This window comes from Gadus chalcogrammus, chromosome 11, assembly GCF_026213295.1.
Source record: "Gadus chalcogrammus isolate NIFS_2021 chromosome 11, NIFS_Gcha_1.0, whole genome shotgun sequence".
Taxonomy (NCBI): domain Eukaryota; kingdom Metazoa; phylum Chordata; class Actinopteri; order Gadiformes; family Gadidae; genus Gadus; species Gadus chalcogrammus.
This window is the reverse complement of record NC_079422.1, coordinates 19841440-19853661: the sequence shown is the minus strand read 5'-3', so window position 1 is coordinate 19853661 and position 12222 is coordinate 19841440. Positions and strand designations below refer to the sequence as shown.

Genomic DNA, 12222 nt, shown 5'->3' with positions numbered 1-12222 from the left:
GCTACGAGTGGGCTGCAGCGGTGGATTCCACCTATTTGGCACAATGGGAGACCACTAAAAGCACTGTGAGTGCCCAGTGAATGGCAGCTAGGCTTTTTATAAAAGCGTAAACGTTTTCCTGTATTGCGATAAATGATAAGCTGGATTTATAATGCAAGGCCACACATTGTGGCACGGCGACTGGTTGAGATTGCATTCTGTGTCGCTCTGTGGTTGGATCACTATCTTGCTGTCAATGCAATCGCTTACGATACAATTCCCCTTAGTATCAAGGGTAAGTATGGATTGTGCCTGCTTTCAAATTCAAGGTAACTAGCAGTAGAATTGTTTACTGTAATGAAAAACAACATAATATATTATTTATAAAATATATATATATTTGTAACCCTGACCCTACATTTTTTTTGATATATGTAATATATATTTAATTATAAATGGTTCTTAAATAAAAAAATAAAAAATAAAAAAAAAAAAATATATATATATATATATATATATATATATATATAATATATCAAATAATTTTTTAAATAAAAAAATATATTATAATAATTATAATTATATACATTTTTCGTTTTTCATATCGGCAAACCATGCTTAATCATTCCATTTCATAAAAAAACGATAACCCAATCTTTCCATTCTTGTTAAGGCTCCAATTAAAGTATGATGACAGCCAACCAAAGCGCCCATTCCTAAAATACCCCCCAGTCAACGTACAGCCCCCATGGGAGGCCAATCAAACTGATGAAGCAGAGCATCTGCACATCTGGCCGTGGTGGGCCAACGCCTCCAACAGGAAATGATGTTGCCTATTCCAACTTCTATCAGGAGCCGTCAAGGGTCCGCCTCGGCCAGCAGCAGACCCAATCGCTGAAGAGTTCCCCCTTCTGCACTCACATGACTCTGTGTCTAGGGGGGGGAGGGAGGGAGAGGGAGTGGAGAGGAGAGGGGGGAATGGAGAGGGGGGAGGAGAGAGAGAGAGAGAGATGGGGGGGAGAGAGAGAGGGAGAGAGATTTTTAGAGAGAGATATCGGGAGAGGGAGAGAGACAGAGACCGAGAGACCGAGAGGGAGAGAGACCGAGAGAGAGGGACAGAGGGAGAGACCAGGGGAGAGGGAGAGAGACCGAGAAGGAGAGAGCGAGAGGGAGAGAGACCGAGAAAGACGCAGGGCGAGAGATAGAATTTGTCAAGCCAGGATTCAAACCCACACATCAGCAGAAACGCAGCCCTATCTCCAGCGGCTGCATTAGTCAATATCTGAACCCCCTTTTTTAACCCCCAGTCCCTCCTCTGAGCTCCAAACCCCCCCCCCCCCTCTAGATTAGCTCAGTTCATTAAAGAGGAGAGACTACTCTGGGCGGCGGCGATACGACCGGGCGGTGTTAACCTCCCAGCCGCCCCAGTATCCCTTGCTTCAGCGTAATCTCCCGGCATCGGCCTGTCAACCTGCCGGGCCGATAATAAAAAGTGCAGAGCTGAGTCTTCTGGTGGTAGGGAGTGAATTAGTGAAATCACACCACAGCACTCTGCCGCCACTGCCGCCGCCGGGGCTTTTCGAGCCGGGCTGCATTGCCTCGACTCCTCCTCCTCCGGCGTGTCGGAGATTTACCGTAGCTGAAAGTAATATGATTACGTGGATGAGCGGAGGGGAGACAGATTTATTTATGGGAACTTTTAGAACATGGCATAAACGCCCGCGCATCTAAACGAGGGAGCTTTGTCCGGGCGGACACATGCAAGTGGGCCGGCGTGTTTCCTGTTTTGTCTGTTTGTTAGTTTTGTTCGTTGTGGCGTGCGGTGTTGTCTATGTTTCTTGAGATTGTTTCGTGTGAATGTAGTCCTGGTTTGAGGTTGTACGTTTAGTTAAGTGACGGCGTTTGGCCGACCTGCGTTTTTTTTGTGAAACATGAAATGAAATGTAAATCTTCAGAATAAAAAAAATAAGAAATGCTTTCCAAGCTTTTCATCGCGGCCGAGAATCAATTACCATCCTTCCAGAAACTATGTTTGTGTTGGTCCTGCCCTCCAAAAGATCCATCTCAGTGGACCCAGAATTGATAATCACACAGCTGAAGCTGGATCTCTCTTCACCTTTTTCCTTTGTGTTAATCTTCTTTCTTCTCCTCTGCCCTTTTCCTCTCCATTGAATCATCGTTCCGCACGCCTCTCTTCATCTCCTCTCTTCATCTCCGCCCTCCTTTGGTGTGTGTCCGTGCACAGCGGGTCACTGCGGCATCCCCGAGAGGATCGTCAACGGCCAGGTGATCGGGGAGAACTTTGGCTACCGCGACACGGTGGTCTACCAGTGCAACCCCGGCTTCAGGCTCATCGGCTCCTCGGTGCGCATCTGCCAGCAGGACCACAACTGGTCTGGCCTGCTGCCCGCCTGCATCGGTAAGTGCTCCCTCCATCGCCGCCCCTTTCCATAAGCAAACCTCAAGCATAATGCTGCGTCGCCATGGTATGCTTAACCATAAACTGGAGGAACTAAATGGAAAAGACCACCATCATTACACCGCTCTCTCCCCCTCTCTAGTTTGGAGTATTCTTGTTGACTGTTGCAGTAAAAATGTTCATGACGATGGCTTAATTCTCTCTCTACCTCCCTCCCTCCCTCCCAAAGCGCCATGTCCCTGTGTCACTTGACCTGGGTGGCTCTGGTCGGCTTAAACATAAAACTGAGATTTACGGTCAAAAGACTTTGTGCATTAGTGGGCATTCTTTTTAAATGCGTCAGGACTATTAAACTCGTCATTAATAATTCATATTGCGGAATGTTTACGATACCGCTAACATTGCGGGGAAAGTACGTTGGGACCGAGGCATGCACGGTGGGGCGTTCACCCGCGTGTGAATGTGCGTTTACCGGGTTTGTCGTGGGCGCCTCCCCAGCCACCGCATATCATCTTCCATCTTCCATTAGCCTGCGGACGAGTCGATGCGCCTGCCTTATCCGCGGCCATCTAGACTCTTTCATTCCCCCTCGGCGCCTGCTGAGGTCAATGAGATGCTGATAGTATTCCTATGAAAGGTATGAAAAGGTGTCCATGTACCTCCGGCCTATTGATCCGTTGTATCGAACCCATCCCCGCGGGATTCTCGGCGCCCCGTGTTCTCTGATGCATTTTGCACAAATAAATATCTATTTTCCCTTTCACAATCATTCTTGTGTAAGTCTTTCCTTCCTAACGCACACATCCCACACACCAATTCCGTCTTCCTGTCCTCCACCACCTTTTTCGTCCAACTCTGGGTGTGAACACTTTCCTTTATCTTCTAAATTTCCACTTCTCTTCTTCACGGTCGCAGCGGTCACCTGTGGCCACCCGGGCAGCCCCATCTACGGGCGGACCACGGGGGAGGGCTTCAACTACAACGACGTGGTGCGCTTCGCCTGCAACAAGGGCTACACCCTGGAGGGCCCCTCCACTGCCCAGTGCCAGGCCAGCAGGCAGTGGAGCCAGCAGCCCCCAACCTGTAGAGGTAGGGGAGGGACGGGGGGGACAAAACTGTCATTGCGGGGAGAGGTCCTTGAGGTCCTGCCTCCACGGTGCTTTTATCGTCAGGTTGGCTGAAGCTTGACTTGACTTCCTGCCAGTTGATGGCTGGATCCCAAACAGCTGTAGGTGCTGCCTGTTCAGGCAGCTTTGGAAGGCAGGGAGGCGCCTGCTGAGGTGCCTTGTGATAGGCAGGTTTTGAGGGAGGGAAAGACGAATCCTTCGGTGGTCAAGATATCCCACAATATCCCACAACCCTACCAGCCAACCCCGTCCACCTTCTGAGGTACTGCCGCCCCACGGTGGGTCGGCAGTACCTCAGGAGGTAGAGGGGGTTGGCTGGTAACCGCAAGGTTGCTAGTTTGATCCCCGGCTCCTCGTGTCGAGGTGTCCCTGAGCAAGACACCTAACCCTAACTGCTCACGACGAGCTGGCTGTCTCCTTGCATGGCTGACTCCGCCGTCGCTGTGTGAATGTGTGCATGAATGGGGGAATGTCAGGCAATATTGTAAAGCGCTTTGGATAAAGCGCTATACAAATGCAGACATTACCATTTACGCCGCAGACGAGGACGAAAAACGATGGTAAGTTCGTCTTTTAACATTGAGTTGTACAAAAGTTAATTAACAAATGATGGAACTCTGCTGACACTTAGATCCTGATTGAAGAAAATAGGCAGTCAGTCCAAATGGTGTAAAGGTGTTATTTTAAATGTTGTAACTGACAAAAATAAAAATAAACGTTAGTTTGGCGACATCAAGACTTTGTGACGCATTACTGCCCCGAAGTTCTGTCTCGATCCAGACAGTTTTGAAGGTATCTTTACAAAAACAACGCCTCCAGACGATACTACCTTGCTAGGGAGCACGGCCTTCTGTATGGAATAAAGCTGCATCATCATTGGTGTGGAAAATGAATGGTGCCATCCTACTGAGGGCTCTACAGTGTATCACCAATAATAATCAGCGGATTCAACTATGTTCTGTTAGGTATGGCCACAGTCATTTTAAAAACAATGGCGGACACTTACACCCCTGTAGAACTTACAACGTATATCGTTCGTGATATTTTAAGGTTCAACTTGTATTTAGCGTCAAAAAGGCCCAAGTCAAATAGATAGACTTAGGCAGATAGTGATTATGGCATGTAGAAAATACTCTGATTGGCTTAGGATGCAGTATTATGAGAATATAGTTAAGTTAGATATCACCATTTGGCCAAAATATGACTTCGGCAATTATTTTATGAGGCTAACGATGTGTTAAGCCACACATAAGACACAACCCTAAAAAAATTGTCCTTTCACGTCGCAATATTTTCATCGTCGCAATACACATCATGTCACGCATAGCCATACCGCTGGGTCCCTGCCCGGTGCCGTGGGTGCGAAAGCGACCGCGAAGGGGGTATGGGCGGCTGTGTGTCGGTCAAGTGTGAATGGTTGGCGAAATCAGCCGGCAAACAGATGTATGTTGACAATTTGAGTGTAGACGGGGGACGGGGGGGACGGGGGGGCCCTAACCAGGATGGCAGCCCGCAGCCCCGGCGGAAGCGACAGTCACTGGCTCGTGGTAGCGCATAACAGTCAGCTGCCACACTGAAGGCTGCCAGTCGCCGGAACCACAAGGCCAGCAAGAAATAATAGAAAACACACAGCAGCAGTAACAAGTGCAGCCTGGTGCCAGCCTTCAGCACACGCAGTGTTCCCGGAACGGCTCGATCCCTAGGGTTTTTTACTCGTTTTCAAAGGTCGTCAATAGCAGGGGAAACTAAGTTCATGTTTCTGTAGTTTGGACATTAGGTTAGTTTTATTTACATTTACAATAAGACATACATTTACACTAAGTCGACGATTTTATCCAAAGTGAGTTACGCGAATTACATTTGTCATTTATGTCTGTAGCAACAGCACCAGTAGGGTCCATTCTTATTTATTTGACTGGTTGTGTATATACTGGTGCACTGCCATAGCTACGTTGCATTGGAGACATACCTGTGTTGTTCCTACTGGGAACAGTGGTCTTAGTGGGCCTGTAGGACATGATGATACCAGTATGGAAATGGACGATAGACCACAAAAAGTCCAGCATCCAGATTCAAGGCTAAGATACTACTCAATGTATCGCAACTTTTGGTCTTGGATGACTTAAATATAAAAACAAGCTTATCGAAAACACAAGCATTTAAAATAATCAGATTGTCTTTTGACAATTGTCTTTTGTTCAACTTGGCTGAAGAGAGAATCAATAACCCTGTAAACACAATGGGACCATTTCCATTGTGTTTGCTATCAGCTGTAACACATTGGAAGGTGTCCCTGCCAGAACTTTAACCGGTTTTCCTCAAAATATTTGGTTTTAACAACCATTTTAGTGTGCCACTCTCAATTATGGCACTAACAAACGTTGCTGTTCCACTTTTTATTTTTTATGGAACCGCTAAACATATTCTCTGTTGTGTTGACGTTCGGTAATAACTCCCTCACTGCCACGCTTAACATTAGCTCGTCAACGTGTTTCTTCCACCACAAACATCTGACGCTTAATACGTGGACATGAAGGGGAAAAATTCATTAACTACCCTGAAAATCAATGCCTGGGCTTTTCTCTATAAAAGTACGCGGCTGGAGCACGTCTATACGCCCCTTTGTCGCCATACTTATTTATACCTCCGAATATGTTCCACTAATCTGCACGTCCACGCATGTGCATTATTGATCTGCACTCGTTGGGGTGTCGCTCTGAGCTGGATTTCACTCTTGTTCGCCTCCCCCCCCCCCCTCCCCCACTGCCTCCCATCGTCTCTCCCATCCGCTCTGTGGACCAGTGCAGGTCTCCGCAGCGCGTCCGTCACGGGTTCCTGTGTGTGTGACTCGTGGCAAAGAGGCCACCTCCTGTCTCCCCACATGGTGCATTAGTGGCCATTATAGCCGGTGTCAGTCACGTTTAAACACTCTCTGGCCGAGACGCCACATGCAACTGAGTGACTCCGACAACACAGTGTTTGGTTGTGAATGCAGGAGGGGGCTTTTCAAAGGAAATGTGATCCAAATACCAGGGATATGGAAACATTAGTATGTGAGGCCCGACAGTGCTATGCAACTATTCATTACTGTGAACTTGCTGATCCACAACCTATTTATCCCTTGGAAAAGCCAGAAGGGAAGCAGTCCCACTGCCAAGAAAGGCAAAAGTTTGAACTGAACTTGAACTGTCAGCTTCTCGTATGCATTCAGTGAGCTGTGTTTGCATACAATGCATATGCAGTGTGAATATCTATAAATATATATATCGCATAACTGCACGCCGTGTCGACGCTCCCCTTATTTTTTAAATTGTACACAATGCACGTCTTGCTTTGTGTTCAATTATGTCAAGCCTCGGTGGGCCTGCGTGGTCTAGGGAGTACAATGCGAGAACACAGGGCCAAGGAGAGAGCATTCACAGAGGTCGGGCTCAGATATCACCCTACAACAACAACAAGCATAGTAATGACTTAATCCAGTAATCATTTGCAAAGGCTCATTCACAGTCGGGGTGGAATTGGTGTGCAGGGGGGATGGGGTGGTGTGGCACACCCATGCATGCCGCGTGAATGTTATTACGATCGGAAGAAGACAATATGCCGAAGTCTCCTTGTAACTTGACGCAGAGCCATGAATAAACAATAGCACGCGCCCCCTGTTTTTTAATCAGTAACTGCCATGCTGGTGGATTTTATATGAGGGGCGTTGGGGGACGTGAGGCACCAGGATTGATGGCGTGACTGTTAAGGGGTCGGAGCCCATTTGAAACGGCTACCTTTGCCCCTGAAATATCCCCCTCGCCGCAGTGAAATATTAAAACGGCGGCGCTGTCATTTATTCTCCCATTAATTCCAGGTCATTCAATATTTCATGACGCATCGCGTGATGCATGTGTCTGTGTTTTTTCTTTTTCCTTCTCTCTCCCGAAGTGGTGAACTGCACGGACCCGGGAATTCCGGCCAACTCCATCCGGGAGAGCAAGATCGAGCACGGGAACTTCACGTTCGGCAGCGTGGTGTTCTACGACTGCAACCCGGGCTACTACCTGTTCGGATCCTCCGTGCTCACCTGCCAGCCGGCCGGACACTGGGACAAACCCCTACCGGAGTGCCTGGGTGAGGACCTCCTGTTGGACGTCACTAGGTCCTCGTTGGTGATTGGTCGATAGATAGAGATAGATAGATAGATAGATACTTTAATCATCCCCCTCTGGGAAATCCAGGTATCCAGTAGGCCATGAAGTCAGTCAACGGACGGTACAATTGACAAACAACCAAAATGGACTGGACAAACAGTAAAAGTCAATCAAATAAGTCAATAGAAAATATGCAATATTGCGCATTAATTTAAATGGCATGTACAAGAAAAAAGAGCCAGAGGTAGATGTAAATGCATAAATATTACGCAATTACAAAGTATAAGATTCCTGTTTTTGTTTTTTTCCAATTGTGTGGCTACGGGCGTGGATCTTTTTAGCGCGTAATTGGGAAACAGCAGAGTTGCGTTTTTTAGGGTTTGGATCAGGACGGTGTGGACTGGTCACTGATTAAATACACTTCCTTATAATCCCTGAAAGCGTCTCTCCCTGAGTCAAACGTCACTATCTCTGTAGGGAATCAGGAAACAAGGCGTAACTCCGCCCCCTTTGCCTTTTGGTTTCCTGCCCCAGGCTGCCTCTCCGTCTTTAGTTCAGCAATAGCATAGTAGGAATGATGGATCCCAGATCAAGGTGTGTCGGTCCGTCTGCCTGTCTGCCTGCATGTTCAGTGGATTAAAGCAATATTGTCCAACCATCTGGTCTGATGTACCCCCACACCCAGTCCGAACGGCTCAAGTACCCGTTGTGTGTTATTATCCTTTTCACTAATGATATACTTCCGCTATTATCATTTTGCGATATTAATATTATAATATTTCAATATTTATATTGTAGTGCAGAAGCGTTGGTGTGCTTTTAATCCTAGCCTTACCATTTTTGGTCTGAAGCAAATATCAAGATAGTGTGTTTAAGTTCATTCTTAGGAAATCCAAATTTTGGGATTTCCCTGTGGGATTGATGTCCTCCCTAGAGCTGTATCTCCCAACCAGTGTGCCCACAAATCATGTGGGATTTAACACACAATCCTGACACAGGTTAATAATTCTGTATATGATTTTCTTCATAATGGATTAATTGTTCAACATAACACAAGTTCTGGCTTCATTTAATATTGATTGATAATGCAATTGCCTGTCTGATTTGTGTTCACCTTGATCCATGTCATACTTTTTTGGCAGTTTTGTTTTGAAATGTTGCGTATTTTTGAACCCTAGTAATGATTATACCCTGGTAATGAATTGACCCTGGTTATGAATTTGCCGTGCAACTGTTAAATTGGTGTGCCTTAATCACGGAAAAGCCTTTAACAGGAGGAGATTCCTTCAGCATGGGAGGGAGTGGTGATCTTCCGACTTAATTTGCGTTTACAATCAAAAGTCGTACGTTTTATCCCTGTTTTGCTCGCCATCGGTTCGAGTTGTTTCTCGTCCTCCCCATGGTTCTTAATCTCTCGTGATTAAGCGCTGAGGTTAGTTTAGTCTTAGTAATCGCTAAGCCTTCGTAGGCTACACTAGTACAAATTGAAGCAACAACAAATCAGGTTTTCATCACCCGGGGTGGTAACAAGCTCTCCTCCGACTTTCCCTCTATGTCAATAGTGAGGACGCTTCCTATCTTCTGCGCTAACTTTGTGCCAGACGCTCATTATTTCCGTGTGGTTTGTCGATCTGCCTGGTGATTACAGACATATACTGCCTCCTTGCACGTAGTTCATGTGTTTTCGAAGCTTACTTGACACGGCCTGGCATTGAAACGGCACTGCACTCTTCTATTTGTTGAACGCTGAATGCAAATGTCCAGCCCGTGAAAAGACTGGTGGGGCTTGTTAGAGGGCAGAGAGCGTACGCCAATCTTTTGTCCTGCCTGTCATGTACGGTTTTGCAATTAAGGGAAAGCTGGTATGTCAGTAAGTGTACGTAAGTGTACTGTGCACCTTTCAGTCCCTTTTTTCTTCCCCACGACGCAAATACGCGATACCTTTAATCATCCTCCGTTTCGTTTCATCATTCAGCCTGAAGGATATCTACGTATGAGCCGTTTTCAGAGAGTGGGTGGGGCTGTTTCCACCTAAACCAATCAGCAAGCAGATAAAGATTTCGCAAGCGACATTGCACTCTGTGGTCGAGTTTAGAGCCGATATTTCTGGACATTTTCCTCGAAACGGCTTCAACAGCAGTATCCATTGACGTAAAGAAACAGTTAATGGCTAAGTGCTAATTGTTGCACTCCACATGGATTCTGTCAGCATACTGTATGTCCAGACCTAGGATGGGTCGGTGTGAATTCATGCTGAGCAGAGTAGCACTCAACCATCCAATGCCAGACCCTGAATCACAGGCCATTTGTCAAGAGAGGCCCAGCTGGAACCAGGCAAAACTAACTCAAGACTCTCTCTCTCTCTCTCTCTCTCTCTCTCTCTCTCTCTCTCTCTCTCTCTCTCTCTCTCTCTCTCTCTCTCTCTCTCTCTCTCTCTCTCTCTCTCTCTCTCTCTCTCTCTCTCTCTCTCTCTCTCTCTCTCTCTCTCTCTCTCTCTCTCTCTCTCTCTCTCTCTGTCATTCAGAGGTGGACTGTGGCAACCCTGGCGCCCCACCCCAGGGTGTCATGGTGGGGGAGAAGTTCACGGCGGGCTCCACCGTGCACTACTCGTGCGTGGGCGAACGCCAGCTCCTGGGCGACGCCTCCCTCACCTGTCAGCTCAACGGGCACTGGAGCGCGGCTCTGCCCCACTGCTCAGGTGAACACACACACACACACAGGCAGACACAGGCAGACACAAACACACACAAAGGCACTTATGCACACAACTGTGCACACTCTCTTGCAAGTTCACTCGCACGCACACACACACACACACTCTGTACTCCCTCTTTTGAACGTTCACATGCACACATATACACCTTTTCTCTCCCTCTTGCACGTGCGCACACGCAGACACACGCATTCTATTTCTCTCTCTCTCTTGCACGTGCACAAGCAGACACATAAACAATTTCTCTCTCTCTCTCCCTTGCACGTGCACATGCACACACTTTCTCTGTCTCTCTGACTGTGTCTCTCTCGCACGCACACACGCACTCAGTCACACACTCTCACTCCCTTTCTCTCATGAACCACCACCACCTATTTAACCTACGCTAACGAGCATCATTCAGTAAGAATAGATGGAACATTCCAGAATGTTTAGCGGATGTACCCCAGGGTCTCGTTGGACGCGCCAGGGTTTGGCTAATGAGCGCTAATTGCTGGCGCGACGTTGGACTGGTGCCAGATACCCCTCATCAATACGTCTCCCCCGTTATCCGTGGCGGAGGCGGTGGCGGCCATTATCCTTTCTTTGATACCGTGGTGGCGGCGGGGGAGTGATGGATAGGCTTCACATGTTGCGTCTCGCAGACCCGCGACGGCTAATTACATCTCCTGCGGGAAGAAGCGGTCAATCGAGCGGCGAGGCATTCGGCGAGGCATTATTACCTCAGACACAACGGCAGATGGAGACGTAGCTTTCTCCTCACATACAACAAAGGCGCACGCTGATTGGTTTGATTCCCGTCGCAGGCTGTTGAGCCCTTTTTTGGGTCTTATCTTCCGGGGCCAGAGGGAAAGGGTGTTTACGTTTTGAGTGCGGTGCGACATTAACTTGCGTCAGAAATTCCTTGAAATTGAGTATCCAACAGTATCCAAGTGCTTTCTCTCGTCAAATGAGGCTTTTTAAAAGTTTGATTGTCAAAGTGGTTGTTTATAAAGGGGACATTAAAGCCATTGACCGCAAATTTGTATGGAAGTGCCGGAACTGCGTAGAGACTGCTTCGTCCGATTCATTCAACCTTTAATGTGACAAAAGTGTTTATGAGTCAGGTTTTAAGACCAACAGTAATGTTTCATTATTATTAATTTTTTTGATTAGCTAACTGAACTCCAAACAAAATAGTTGAAATGATTTTCACAGACTCGTTTATTTCAACCTATTCAGTAGAGAAGCCGAGGCCGAAGCAGTCATTGCGATAAAGCCATTGAGTAAAATCACCTCTTTGAGTGAATCTGCATTCACTCATCGGTCATCTTGTCTAGCGCTCTATTATACGATCTAGAATGCTCTCCCTTGACGTGTATGGGGTAAAAAAAATGACCTTGAACAATTATGGAAAATGACCTGAAACAATTATGGACGTTAAATGCCACGATGGATTTGGATGCAAACGGCAGAAGCCTGTGTCACCTGTGACGTCCGTCATGGATTGAAAACTTCCCGGGCTGACTCACAGACGTTTCATGCGCTGACCCCAGGAGCTGTCGATGTTAACCATTACGCCCGGCCAATTTTCAACCGGCCGAATGATTCTCCCACCTTACATATGCCGCCGTTATCAAACGGCGTCAACGCCCCCGTGGTTTGCCTGCGGATGCGATGTGGACTCTTCTTTCATCGTTCCTTCCTTCCTTCCACTCAGGTGAAATTGCGCTGGGATCGCAGTGGTTGGGTTTGAGTCACGGCTTTCCCATCGTCGGAAAATCGAGCGTGAATAAAACCGCAGGCATACGTCACGTCGTCCTAACCGCCACAACGTCCCCAGAGGCATGAGCCGCAGAATAAACGTTA

At 47.4% G+C, this 12222-nt stretch overlaps 1 protein-coding gene across 1 annotated transcript in view; it reads left to right on the top strand.

Annotated features, from left to right (window-relative positions):
* LOC130392233 (CUB and sushi domain-containing protein 3-like) overlaps positions 1-12222 on the top strand; it is a 232674-nt gene that overhangs the window by 171482 nt on the left and 48970 nt on the right. Inside the window, 4 exon segments of the mRNA XM_056602701.1 lie at positions 2225-2398; positions 3314-3487; positions 7456-7641; positions 10186-10359. Of these exon segments, the coding sequence (XP_056458676.1) occupies positions 2225-2398; positions 3314-3487; positions 7456-7641; positions 10186-10359 (708 nt within the window).